Consider the following 15239-nt stretch of genomic DNA (forward strand, 5'->3'; position numbering starts at 1 on the left):
TGTTTGGGATTAACTACGTCATAGCTCTATGGGACACCAGTCGTGTCACTACAGGAAAGTCTTCTATGTCTTCTCTCATGCTGCACAGTTGTTCCATTTCTAATATGGATCTTGTTTAGTCCTTCATATGCTGGCCTTTAATGGTATGTTGGGCCTTTTCATATTTATCCATGTATATGTTAGAATGGTTTGTATGTGTTATGAGTTCAGGAGGGATTAGATTCTGAACTGTGCAGAGCGGTGGAATATGTAAAGAGTAGAGTCGGGGGTACCCTTTGAGGATTGCAGTAGAGAAAGTCCTGCAACAGCCTTGGGGGCTGGTATACTTGGCTAGTCGGAGCTCGAGGGTTGTGTGGTTAGATGCGGCCTTTGTGCCATAGAACAAGGTGCGACCTTTGGGCCGTGTAGCAGCCTTGACAGGCTGTGGCTTTTGGGTCAAAGAACATGATGTGGCCTACGTGCCATGTAGAAGCCTTGGCAGGCTGTGGCCTTTGGGCTGTAGATCACAATGCGGCCTTTGGGCTGTGTAGCAGCTTTGGCATACTGTGGCCTTTGGGTCGTAGATTATGATGTGGCCTTTGGGCCATAGATTACGATGCAGCCTTTGGGCCATGTAGCAACCTTGGCAGGCTGTGGCCTTTGGGCCGTAGATCACGATGTGGCCTTTTGGCCGGGTAGCAGCCTTGGCAGGCTGTGGCCTTTGGGTCGTAGAACATGATGCATCCTTTGAGCTGTGTAGCAGCCTTGGCAGGCTGTGACCTTTGGGCCATAGAACATGATGCGGCCTTTGGGCCATGTAGCAGGCTGTGATGGTCTAGAGAGAATCCTGTGCCATTGGGTTGACACTAGCAGGGATACGCTGGATTGGGTACTTAGGATGCTGAATTGTGACCTGTGCCACCGGTTTGGCAAAAGCACTAGGACGCTGGAGTGCGTCCTGTGCCACTGAGTTAACACAGGCGGTGGTACGCAGGATTGTGTCTGGTGCCGCCGAGTTGACACAAGCAGGCTGGATGCTGGAATGCGACCTGTGCGGCCGGGTTAACTCTAGCTGCTGCACACTGGGATGTGACTTGTGCCGCCAGGTTGACACAAGCAGCTGCATGCTGGGATGAGGCCTGTGCCGCTGGGTTGACACAAGCAGCTGCACACTGGGATGTGTCTTGTGCCGCCAGGTTGAAACAAGCAGCTGCATGCTGGGATGCTGTAGCAGCCACTGGCCGGAGATGTACAGGAACAGACTGGAGCAAGGCTGAGAAGCCATACACGAGTGGAGCAACAGAACAAAACTGACACAGGACTGGTGGCCATGCAGCTGAGCCGAGCAATAATGGGAAACACTATAACCGGCGAGGTGGCAAAAGTCCAGATGATACAAATAGGTGAGGGAGCCAATCAGCAGCATCTGAAAACCATGGGTCACATCCAGAGTGCCTAGCAACCAATGTGATGGAATCCTGTGCATTGCCAGTCAGTGGAAGCCCAGAGCCTGAAGGAGACAAGCCGCTGCCACGGCTTGTGACAGTATGCCCTCTTGCATATGCTTGCATGCACCTTGTCTTCTCAGGAGCATCTTTATTTTAAGATTCCAGGACAGGTAGTGCTAGTTGATTAGGTTGGTTACTATTGATTTTTTTTATTACTGTTAATAGACATTTTTATTGTTGATGTTTTTTCCTTTTATTGATCAGTTGTCATGACTCTGGTGGCAGCTCTGGACCGTTTGTACAGTAGACTGGGCCTATATCATAATTGCCTATTCCAGGAGACTCCTTTTGGGGGAATTCTCCCAGCTACCTTGGACAACAGACCTTTCTGGACCAGGCCCACTTTTCCATTGGAAGTGAGGCAATGTGCTGTGAAAAAAGCCATCCCCCCTTCAACATAGTGGCACAATTCATTGATTTTCATCATTGGTGTGGTGCTGTTCAACCAAATCACGGGGTTGCAAGATTGGTAAGTATGGCCTATAACCTGTTAGAAGATTATAAAATCTATGCAGTCTTCAGCAATGTTAAAAATATGAATTCCTCATTGCATGCACACATTTGCACAATTACTAGATATAATAGTAAAAATAACTCAGTTTCTCAAACATGAATAGAACTGATAACACAAGATTTTGAAAGTCACACAGCTGTAGAAGTGTCTAGGGGCTCTATTTATTAACATTATTTTTACTAAAATAAAGTGAAAAAGGGTGTTTTCACACCCTTTTTTCACATTATTTTAGTATCACCTAAAGTTACTAAAGGGCAATTGGAATAAAATATTTAAAATTCTACTCCAACCCCTAATTATAACTTATTTTTAGTAATCAGATCACATTTCCCATAATTGTAATGGGAAATGTGATCTGGCCAAAGTTACTAAAAATGAACTGTGAAAAAATACCGGGGGAAGCCCTGTGATAATAACGCCACCTGGAAGTGGCATTATCCAGAGTCTTCCCCGGTTACTGGACTCCTGCTCTGCTCTAACGGGCAGAGCAGAGCCCGGAGCCGGCCCCAGTGATCAGCTGTGTGGTCTAAACAGACCACATGCTGGTCACTGCCATAAAAAGAAAATAAAAGTAGTAAAAAAAAAAAACTTACCTGAGTACAGGGACCGGAGATTGGGGCTCTGGTGATGTCCTGCCTCCGTTCAGCTGGTCTCCCATCTTGCACTGGGGCCCGGTCATCACCTGACCGGGTCCCAGTGCAGGATGGGATGTCAGCTGACCGGCTCATGGAGGACATCACCGGAGCACGGATCACCAGAGGTAAGTGTAATTAAGGGAGGGGGGTCGCGATCACAGGGGCGGGGCTTAGCAGTGGGGGCGGGGCTTAGTGGCGGCCGGTTGGCATTTTCAGGGACACTTGTCATGGTATTTTTTGCAAAATTACCATGATAAGGCTGCGGAGGGGATTCGCAGAGACAGAGCTTTATCGCAAGCTCTGTCCCTGCAAGGGATTTTTAGTGAATCCCAGTGATATTGGCTGTATTCGCAATGCGAATTCAGTCGGTAATATCACACTACAATCTGCATTCCCTATGCGGATTGTAGTAAATAGAGCCCTAGGTCTGATGGTATTTTTGCAATCTAAACTAAAAGTCAACTGTGAAAAACATCTTGAGGCTGATTTAAAATTGAGTCAGCTGTAATATTGCTCTGCATTGCTTGCACTGTTAATCATGGATGCTCAATGTGAAAGACAACCTACAGTCTGAGTGCATAACACCCAACATTGGGAGAATGTGTGGCACCCCACCAACACCCTGTGTTCCTACCCACACTGATGTGCCTCTATGAAAATGTTAAATATTAATGTGACTCCTGCCATTGTCTAATATAGGGCATGATTTCACTGGTTTCATTAATGTTCAGGGACTATTTGCACTGCCCCCTCAGTGGTGGTGGACGTCAGGGGACCAGTGAGTACTGTGGCAGGCTCAAGGATTTGAACTAGAGAAAAATGGCAGTTGGTGTGTGCAGTTGGTGAGGTAGCTGGACAGGAGAAGGGGCTGCGCTGCCTTGATGCTTACCTGAGGGCTGCGGCCGTACTCCGGGACGAGCAGCGGAGGTCTCTGAGGTGGGGAAAATCCAATGGGACCAAGCTGTGTCATCTGGGGAGGTTCCTGAGAACAATCAGCATAAGAGGGGTGTGTCGGACGACCCCTAAGGGAGTGCCTCAGGCGGAGCTGCGGAAATATAGAGAGACCGAGCTTGTAAAGGAGCCGGAGGTTGAGAGCTGATACTGGAGGGGTAAGAAAACTGCTGCAACCTCCCAAATAGACACTCAGTGACATTAGCGCCTATTAACTGGAGGCCTACAGCTATCCACCATTACATATGCACAGCAGTCCCTGCAGAGATCAGCCTGGGGTTTATAGACTGCATCATAATAGTAAGAGTAACCCCCTGATACCGCATATTGGAGGTTAGGTACAACAGGTACCAGCTGTGTTAGGGCGACACTTCAGTGCCAGCACTTGTAATACTCTCGCTATGAACTAAGGTTGCTAAGCAGAGAAGGAACTGACAGTAGCACCAACACCATCGCAGCAGGATAATATACAGAGGATTACAGTGTTGCATTAAATACAGACAAGTACTGTAGCTGGAACAGTATAAGAACATCTGTACAGGACTTGGCAAATACCGAGTAGATTGCCAGTTAAATCATTCCCAAAGAACTGTTCTTCATATCCCGGGCAACGAAGGGTGCACCCTATTAACTATTTCAGCGCTGAACTAGCATTGTATAAGACTTGTAAAGAGCAGTGGTGTGAGGAAAACGTTTTCCTAAACAGGTATATAGAAAAGTAAAACAAGTTTGCAATTGTATTCTTGATGTAACCTTATCCTACTCACGTGAGGTTGTTTGTATATATTTTGGAGATGTTAAGGGAATTGCAAAATTAGTCATTTGATAATTGCCACTAGAGAATACTTACCCATTTATAGTTTGCAGGTTCGAAGTCCAGAGTTTGCTGGTGATCTTCAGGTTCCGGAAGAATAAAATAAACGAGAGTGTTAATGTGTGTGTTACTGTCTACTGAAATACATTGTTGATATATCAATATTGCCAAGTGTTTCTTTGTTCTTGCAAAGTAAAATAATCATAAGAAATTATTCACTATCTCTGTCTTTACTGTTATACTATGTTGTCTGATTACATTGTGAATAAACTAATAGTTTAGGGTATCACAAATTGGCGTCTGCGAACAGGATACGACCAGAAAATGTCAGCACCTCAGCCTCCTGCATCGACCACGGGCCGGAGACGATTACCTGCCTCTCCAGGACAGAGAGCTTCACAATCAACAAATGCCTCACCCAGCAGTGGTATGGTACATATGACACAGACATCACCCATTATGATGCCATACTATTTTGGGGCTCCATGGTTACCCACGTATTCAGGGGAGATATGCACACAGGGTGCGAGCACTATTGAAGAATTTAAGGACAAAATGCGATCAATGTTCAAATTATATCCACTAAATGACGAACAAAAAGTGGAAATAGTCATTGGACAGTTGAAAGGAGCTGCTTTGCGAGAGGTGAAAGCGTGGGCGGATGACGAAAGCAAAACAGCGGAGGATATTTTCAAAAAGTTACAAAGTATATTTGACACAAGGACAGTCTCTGAACTTAGAAGACATTTGTATGCTAGGAAACAGCAACCTCAAGAGTCACTGAGAGAATTTGCTCTGGGCCTACAGGAAGCTATGAAGGACATCCAAGCCCGAGAATCGAGGGAAGTAGAACGAGTCGACGAGACTCTAATTAATTTATTTATCGAAGGGGCGCGAGGAGAAGCCATACTGGCCCAGCTCAGGATGTGGAGACGTCAGAATCCTGTATGCCCATTCTCCAAGTTCAAGGAAGCGGTATTAGATATTCTTGGGCTCAATCAGAATGCTGATCTTGAATTTGACTCATCTACAGAACAGTGGGAAGTTGGAAATTCTAGAGAAGCCAAGCCATATATGACGCCTGACACTACGTCGCCTAAGGAAACAGTCACCCAACAAGTACAGTCTGGTCAAGATCTGATCGGAATTTTTACTAGTGCTGTCACTGAAATAATGAAGGAGATAAAGGTGATTCGGCAAGAGCAGGCTGGAGCAAAATGCAGAGACTGGCACCAAGAGCGTGGGGGAAGGAACCAGTCTTACTGGGATAGTCCTCGAGAGACAGGTCGACGTCTAACAGGCCAATTTGATATACAAGGGAGGCCTATCTGCAGAAAGTGCTGGCAAAGTGGCCACATTGAACGCTATTGCATCCAGAGAGAGCCTGAGGACCAGCCTTCAGGAGAGACAGAAAGAATAGGTCCAAAAATGGAAGAAGGGCAACCCAGAGATGCGAGTTTGAGCCCAATAGTACAGAACAAAATAAAATTGGTGAGCACGCCGACTGCAGGGAATGTTACATCAGCTATCGCAAAAAGGATTTCAGGAAAGGTTGTATGGTTCCACATGCAACGAGGCTATGGATTCATAAAAAGAGACAACACCAAGAGCGATATTTTTGTACATTACTCGGCCATCCTAAAGAACAACCCAAGAAAATATCTTCGAAGTCTGCGAGATGGAGAGTTGGTAGAGTTTTACGTGGTTGAAGGAGAGAAAGGTGCAAAGGCCACTAATGTAACTGGTCCTGGTGGAGATCCAGTCCAAGGCAGCAAATATGCATCAAGCCACAACCATTATTGGCATTATCCACATCATAGAGGTCCTCCACATAACTATCGACACAGTGAAGGTAAAAAGAGTCCAGAAGAAGTTGAAAGAGTGGCAGAGGAAAAGAGGGTTAATCAACAACGACCTTACTGGAGGAGTCGCTACCCATCCTACTGGCTAAAGAGACAATACGGACACAAACAATATCCCGATCTCCCAGAGCGTGGTGAAAGGCTGGATGGAGTGTTTGGTAAAGATGTAGGAACGCAAAATATACAGGTGTGCCAATACCGGCAAGAAATAGTCCGGCCAACATCTCCTCAAGAACCACAAGCAAAGAGTCGACCAAAAGTGTATGACAGCGCTTCTCATATGCTCCTCTGCAATCAACAAGAGTTGAGTACAGCTGTACATAAAGAAGACACAAAGAAAGCTCCGGAATCACCTTTAGCAGAGAGGTTGGGGTCCCCTGAACAGAGTTGCCTGGATTCTGTTATGGAAATATCAAAATCTGTTGTTCTGAAGGAGCCATGTCTTATATCCAAAGAGCCCTTACTGTCTATGCCATCAGAGTATAAATCCCCAGTCCATAAGTATACTGAACTAAGTTCAAGTGAAATAGCATTAATTATGCAAAGAGTTCTGGTAAAATCGAAAAAGGAAAACAAGAATGCCCCGCATATTCAGTGTAGACACTAGCCTGTGAGGTAGAGTGTTCAAAAGTACATAACTTAAAGAAACTTTGTGTTAATATGTAACAAATGTAGTAATCTGTTATGCTATTGTTACATTATAGCAAGGAGCTAAAGAATTCTAGACTTACCTGGTAATTGTAACTTATTGTGATCTACGCCATTCAATGAAAGAATGTACCTAATATGTATGTAAATAATTCTGAAAAGATACTGATGTATAAAGTGGATGCCTTCAGGAGTTTATAGAGGTCTAAGATGCGTGAGGACACGCATCATTCTAGTGGGGAAGTATGTGGCACCCCACCAACACCCTGTGTTCCTACCCACACTGATGTGCCTCTATGAAAATGTTAAATATTAATGTGACTCCTGCCATTGTCTAATATAGGGCATGATTTCACTGGTTTCATTAATGTTCAGGGACTATTTGCACTGCCCCCTCAGTGGTGGTGGACGTCAGGGGACCAGTGAGTACTGTGGCAGGCTCAAGGATTTGAACTAGAGAAAAATGGCAGTTGGTGTGTGCAGTTGGTGAGGTAGCTGGACAGGAGAAGGGGCTGCGCTGCCTTGATGCTTACCTGAGGGCTGCGGCCGTACTCCGGGACGAGCAGCGGAGGTCTCTGAGGTGGGGAACATCCAATGGGACCAAGCTGTGTCATCTGGGGAGGTTCCTGAGAACAATCAGCATAAGAGGGGTGTGTCGGACGACCCCTAAGGGAGTGCCTCAGGCGGAGCTGCGGAAATATAGAGAGACCGAGCTTGTAAAGGAGCCGGAGGTTGAGAGCTGATACTGGAGGGGTAAGAAAACTGCTGCAACCTCCCAAATAGACACTCAGTGACATTAGCGCCTATTAACTGGAGGCCTACAGCTATCCACCATTACATATGCACAGCAGTCCCTGCAGAGATCAGCCTGGGGTTTATAGACTGCATCATAATAGTAAGAGTAACCCCCTGATACCGCATATTGGAGGTTAGGTACAACAGGTACCAGCTGTGTTAGGGCGACACTTCAGTGCCAGCACTTGTAATACTCTCGCTATGAACTAAGGTTGCTAAGCAGAGAAGGAACTGACAGTAGCACCAACACCATCGCAGCAGGATAATATACAGAGGATTACAGTGTTGCATTAAATACAGACAAGTACTGTAGCTGGAACAGTATAAGAACATCTGTACAGGACTTGGCAAATACCGAGTAGATTGCCAGTTAAATCATTCCCAAAGAACTGTTCTTCATATCCCGGGCAACGAAGGGTGCACCCTATTAACTATTTCAGCGCTGAACTAGCATTGTATAAGACTTGTAAAGAGCAGTGGTGTGAGGAAAACGTTTACCTAAACAGGTATATAGAAAAGTAAAACAAGTTTGCAATTGTATTCTTGATGTAACCTTATCCTACTCACGTGAGGTTGTTTGTATATATTTTGGAGATGTTAAGGGAATTGCAAAATTAGTCATTTGATAATTGCCACTAGAGAATACTTACCCATTTATAGTTTGCAGGTTCGAAGTCCAGAGTTCGCTGGTGATCTTCAGGTTCCGGAAGAATAAAATAAACGAGAGTGTTAATGTGTGTGTTACTGTCTACTGAAATACATTGTTGATATATCAATATTGCCAAGTGTTTCTTTGTTCTTGCAAAGTAAAATAATCATAAGAAATTATTCACTATCTCTGTCTTTACTGTTATACTATGTTGTCTGATTACATTGTGAATAAACTAATAGTTTAGGGTATCACAAATGCATATCAGGAACGGTGTGTGTGACTGTGACATGTTAGAATCGTGACTGCATCATAGTGTGCAAGGTCATGCTCAAACCCCCATCTCTAATTCCCCCCTCCCCCTCCCCTTGGGCGAAGCCACAAACCTGTATAGTTATTTTACTGCTGCACAAAGTGGAGACACCTGTCTTTACCATTTGCAGCAGTGGAACACCACGAAAACCCTCAAATTGGGATGTGTGGGACAGTCCTCCAAAATGTAAACTGTCCATACGAAAGCAGGACAGTTTAGTGGATTGCAGACTGATTATGCATTTAAATTTGTATTGCAGGGGCTGATTCTAAGGTAGGAGCAAAGCAAAAAATTTAGATGTGAGAATGGAGTGTCCATACTCAAAACTAAAGGTTTGGGTACGCAATTCCGATGCTGAAAATGCCGGCGGTCAGAATCACGTCAGAGTAGTCCCGGCGCTGGAGATCCCAATGCATGCAGGTAAGTACAGTATCCTAACTCTTCCCCTAACCTTACCTCTAACCCACCTTTTCCACAGCCTAGCCCTAACCCACCCCTCCTGCATCCTAACCCACCCCTTCCTAAGTCTAACCCTAACCTCCCCCCCCGCTACCTAGCCCTAACCCTCCCCCTATTACCCAACCCTAATCCCTAACCTGAAACCTAACCCGAAGCCTAATATTCACCGTTGGGCTTGCAGCCGTCAGTATTCTGGAACCTAGATTCTGACTGCAGTTGGGATTCTGGATCTGGATTCTGACCACCTGCATGCAGATTACATCCCTATCATAAATTGTAGTGTAAAAATAAATCTGTCCAGCATTTGTGATTAAATTCAAGCGAGCAGTATTACCCGCATGCAAAAATAATAAAAAATTGTCACCCCTTCCATTGCAATGAGGTGTGTACAGGTGCAAATTTACTGGCTTTATTTAATTATTTTTTTGCTTTGCTTCTAACTCAGAATCATCCCCAGTCTTGTTCTGTGCCCACTTTTGTTAGCAAAGAAAGTTATTACTTTTTGGACTTGTACAGGTAAGTAAATGCAATGTAAACCACTAATAAAACTAAATGTTACTTGTCTTTTGAAGTATTTTAGTGAACCCTGCAGTTACTGTATGTGACTTGTCCGCAGGCTGACACAACGCATTTAGGAGAGAGAACAAATCACAAAACTGTCTCACTGTTCTAACCACTGAACAATGAGCACAGTCTACCAAGTGGTCTGACATGGAGATCTCTGCTTCCGTATGGCCTGTCCTGTCTACTCACACAGGGCAGAAAGGAAGAGGACAAGGAGTCAGAAAAGGTTGCACAGTACTTGTCTAATTAGCAGACAGAGAAAAAAAATAAAATAGACTGGTCTAGAGGACAGAAAACCAGAGAAAGTGATTAAGAAAATAAAACAAAATGTAACAAATTAGGAAGATGCATTGTAAATATAATATATGATACAAATCTAGGAACATTGGCTTCAGATGTCCTCAACTAAGCAATCAGATTAGTTGATTTCTTCATTAGTTTTCCTTAAGAGGATTCTGTAAGTACTATAAGAAAATCCCACCAATTCCCAGCTATAAATGGGTTACTATATCAGTGAACCAGGTTCAGAATTTCACATAGAATGTGCAAGGGGCATTAAATGGCTGAGATTATTTAACCTTACTTTGCTTTGATAGAATTTCAAGGACGACCTCAACTCAGCCCTAGCTAGAATTTCAACTCATATTATCTGAAGCATAATATGGATTTTGTGATGAAATCCATTACATGGCACATTACAATTAGAACATTGTGTTTCTCACCCTGTTATACTAACCAACCAGCATGTTCTATGATAACTTTAAGTTGTATTTTCATTCAAGGTCAATGGAAGCAAGCTGTCAGGCGTATTTAAAGCCCAATTTCTCAAAGTGTTTTTCATCCTGTTTTCATCATAGTTGAGACAATGAATGTTGCAAACTTCTTTCGATTTGCCCTGGTGCACCTGAATATACCCAGCTTGCTTAAAGGTGTATCCTGATTCCTGGTCCTTGGGCACGGCTCTGCAAACTAGAAATGCAAAATCTGAAAAAGTAAATTGTGCAAAAGTGTTAACATTATACCAAAGTGACTATCACAGCTAGAATACAACTTTCTGTTTTTCTCCTAAAATACTGCTTATTAACCTCATTAATGTCTGAAATGCATCATCAAAGTGATTCAATTTCATAATTGTACACTTTAATATTCTCATTTAATTGGTTTCAACATGCAAATAAATGTACTTTCCTGTTAGAAATGTGCATGAACTGACATAAGTAATGGTCAGCACATGATCACTTTCCCCCCAGAGTATATAGAAGATTCAAGGTTAGGTTTGTATTCATAATGCTCTATGACATTGTGCTAAACCTGAAACAAGCACAGTAGGCCTGTCTTTGAGACATGTCCCCCTGTTTGCCCCTTGGGTGGATGTGTCGCAGATCCCAGTGCCTTGGTTTTGGTTCGAAATCATTGTCGTGTTTTGGTAGATCCCGATGGCGAGTATTAGGGTCAGGGTAAGGGTCAGGCTGTGGGGGGGGGGGGATAGGGTTAGGCTGTGGGAGAGGATAGTTAGGGTTAGGCTGCAGGAGGGGAGTGTTAGGGTTAATGTTAGGGTTAGGGGAATGGTTACAATTCTTACCTGCATGTTTCAGGACTTCCACCGTCAGGAATACTCTGCCCGCATTATTAGCGCTGGGATCATGTACCCAACCCTTATTAATAATCAACATCATTAATTTCCAGTCATTAATTTTGACCACCTCACAGCACCTGAAAACTTACATGCAATCCAAAATATGCGAGATCAGGTTTTTAGATCTGAGTTCCAAACTTGAGAGAAGACCCCAGGCAGGACTCGGAACCCCAAAGTTTTGGTGTTGATTTTCAGCAAAACCGAACCACACATCTCTACTTTTTACTACTGTAGAACCCTTGGGTCAACCACCTGGATGTAGCTCTGTCTCTCTCATCTCAGGCTCTTGTCTGTGATCAGCAAACAGGTGAATTGTCACCAGGCCATCTTCTTAGAGAATAAATGAGGTAACTATTTACAGCTACCAACTTTGCACTCAGCACAGTTCACTTAGAGGCCAATTCATCATCGGGGGCTGGATGAAGTATCCACCTTATTGTGATTTGCGATAGGTGGATACCTAATTGCTGGAACAATTCCAAAAAGCAGCTACTGTATTGCCAGCCGACTGTTCATGGGTGACTTGAGTTCATGCATCCATGGCTGATGGGCGCTCACTGCGGAGGTGGTTCACAACCCCAGACCTATTTCCCATAGTGAGGAGTGGGGCTCCGGGAATCAACGCCATCTGAAATTCCTGCAGGAAACTCCAGTGTTCGGAGTTTACTGACCACTAGGTTATCCTATCGAGCATCTAATAATGAATGAGCCCATTGTGTAAAACATGCAGAAACTAGTGTCTTCTCATATGAAATGTGCCTATTATGGATGGTGAATAGGCCCCTTAGTCACAAACGCAGAAGTTAATTTGACATAAAAACTGACACTATTGCTCTTCCTCTGTCTCAGTCACATTAGCATAGTACCTATACTCATACCACTTGGCTGACCTACATGTCAGGTTAGCAGAATACTGCCCTGAGCAGTCAGTCTTAAGTTAACACTTTACTTTTCACAATATCACTATTCACAGAATCACAGGCCTCTTTTTACTCTCTCACTCATAACTCAGACACTCAAGTAACATCAGCATCTAGGTAGCTTAAACTCCGGCTCTCACTGCAGATTTGGCAGGCAAGAGTTGAAGGGCTATAGCTTACATTCAAACTGGGATCAATCTAAATTGAAACTTAAGCCCAAACTAAAACCCTTGTTACTTCAATTCCCATGTACTAAACACACAAGTCCTGCTAACACTCTCAATATGCCCCTTAAGATGTTATAAACCTTGCATGGGTCTTGGCAGTTTCATTCATGCTGCAGAGGGTGCTACTGTACATTTACCTTGGGTAAAGTGTGATTATAAATGTGCTTTTCTTCCAAAAATGAAAATAGCAACATCTTCAGGGTTGCAGAAGGCATCTAAGTGTAAAGGCAATGCAGGTCCAAGTTTGTTTCTATTTGTGAAGGAACCTTACTGACCCATCACATGCACCCCTGCCAATACAACCAGTGAAATGAGCACTGCTCCCACAAGGCCAGCAAACTAATCTCCTTAAATTGTATGCTGCTGTCAGCAATGTAAAGGTTACAAATTGTTCTACACCATCTTTTAAACTGGAATATACTGTACAATCATAAGTAGCCGTAGTTCTGTAAAATTAATCACAAATAACTAATCAAAGAGACAAGTTTTATTACGTTTTTAAATGTGACTACTTGTTTGAATGGCTATTAAAATGTATATAATTCAGTTAACATCACCTGATTTTTGGGGGGCTTCCGGCCGTCCTGGGAGGATAGGCAAGTATGTATTAGTCCAGTAACTCAAATTGTACCATAATCCAAATGACGGACTTAAAATGTACGACTGTTGTCTGATTTGGTAAAAGTTTATTTATATTTGTTTGAACAGTTCCTAATATCAAGGTATGTAGAAAAATTGTTGACAGTGACAATGTGAATACCAGAATGTCAACATTTATGATGTCGACGTGACCAAAATGGAAAATGACAACTTGAACAGACTGTCGACATTTGAAATGCTGACGTTGTGAATATGTCCACAAAAGGGTCAGGCTTAGGTTTAGGAGTTAATGTTAGGGTTGGTTTAGGGGTTAGGGTTAGCATTAGGGCTAGTGATAGACTTAACTGTCAAGCACAGTGTGGACATGCTGAATTTCGAAATATTATGAACAAGTCAACATGTTCAATGTCGACATTATCACCATGTTGACATTTGATGAATGTAACAGAAATATACCAAACCCGATAGCGGAAGATACTGGAATTCACTCATTTAATTGGATGCAGTTTCTGTACCAGTAAATTCATCCCGAAATTGCTATTACAGGAAATTACATTTTGTTAGACTCAGTTACACAGGAGCCCTGTTTGCAGAAGGTGTGTGAAACCCAACTAATTCAAAGATAACACATCTCAGCACTAACTGACACTGCTATAAAGGCTGGTGAGGTGTTGTGTCTGGAGGTCAGCACCTAATGACCGCCTCTGACGCTATCCAAGTTTCATTTTATCCTCATCATATTTCTCATGATCTCTTTTACCTAACTCAATTATTCATCTCACCTACCCCACAGCAGTGTGTGAGATGTACTGTATAGCGAGACAGTCACTGACTAAAAAGCAAATCATTACAAATCAATCATACGTTTCATTTCTACACATCTGACAGTAAAAAACGGGAAGCTTTATTCCCTTACTAGATATGTTGCAGATATATATTACACTATTGTATTTTCTATCATTCATTCCGCCCCAATTTCAAAACTTGTTTTTTCTTTCAATCTTGGTATTGTCACTGTGAATACGGTAATCTTTAAATGTTACTTTTGTTTATAAATAATTGTTAAATATATATATATTTGCTTAGTGAGGAAGAAAGCCTTGTTAGACAAAAGAAAATTAGAATTTCACACTACATGAGCTCAACAATGAAAAATAGTAGCCTGAAAGTGAGAGTATGTGATTCTCAGAGGGGTTTGTATCCCAGGGAGAAAGTATAATTGGTGCAGGGTGTGCAGTACACACTGGCCCCTGGGTGTACTGTACCCCCTACACCCATTATACATACCCTGGGGACCCACACTGCACATCCTCCACCCCAATTTGAAAAAAATACTAGAAAAATCGCACCTGTGCAATTTGCATACTGTATGGGACAGATGTACATTACTCACACAGACGTACTCACACAGGAGCCAATTAGTAGCAAAACAGTGCAGGGTCTTGGTACAAGTATACACAGCTAGTTTTATATTGCACCATAAAGCTAAATAAAACATAATAGAAAAGCCTTGCCTGTCTTGCTCTAATTAAACAAATCATTCCCTCTCTCAGCATGGAGGAACCTAACATTTCTAACACAAAATGACATTATTAGTATTAGCAGTATTAATAGTATAATCACAGTGTCTCTCAACAGGCCTGCTGCCTGTTCCCCAGGTAGTTAGAGCCTAAGGCTGGAGAGGCTGCTGGGGGCTGTCCATAGCTTCCGGAGTGCAGGGCAAGCCCCCACCATGATGAGAATGGGGGAGTGGTACACAGTCATGCCCCAAAAACATCACACAAAATGGTTGTGGCTTGTGGGCATGATTTCAAGGCCCCTTTTGCGAGCAAGTGCACCAGAGTCTTATGCAATGAATGCAAGCATATTGGTGACAGGGTGAGTTTTTTTTAAACAGAAAACTAATCAAATTGTTTGGTTTAATAGGTGGGTAAATATTTTTATATAAAATTTCTTACTCCTTTTATGGCTTATGTGATAGTTTGTAATGTGCTGGTCTGAATGGTCTACCCCATTTATTGTCAACCATGGCCTGTGCTTTGATTTTGGTTGTGTGAGATCTCTCAGTTTCCACAAGTTCCATGCTGTGGACTGTAGACAAAATACATACATCTTTTATTGTCTCTCTATCTCATCAAAATTTTTCCTTGTTGAAATATCTCCCT

At 43.1% G+C, this 15239-nt stretch overlaps 1 protein-coding gene across 1 annotated transcript; it reads left to right on the forward strand.

The window, feature by feature from the left end:
* The first annotated feature begins 4839 nt into the window (after nt 1–4839).
* LOC148521670 (uncharacterized) lies at nt 4840–10344 on the forward strand. The gene is made up of 2 exons (XM_088474772.1): nt 4840–5520; nt 10288–10344. The coding sequence occupies exons 1-2, from the start codon at nt 4840–4842 to the stop codon at nt 10342–10344; spliced, it is 738 nt and encodes a 245-aa protein (XP_088330898.1).
* Nucleotides 10345–15239: the final 4895 nt, after the last annotated feature.

The sequence above is a fragment of the Taudactylus pleione genome, unplaced genomic scaffold, assembly GCF_031769625.1.
Source record: "Taudactylus pleione unplaced genomic scaffold, aTauple2 ptg000156l, whole genome shotgun sequence".
In the NCBI taxonomy this organism is placed as follows: Eukaryota; Metazoa; Chordata; class Amphibia; order Anura; family Myobatrachidae; genus Taudactylus; species Taudactylus pleione.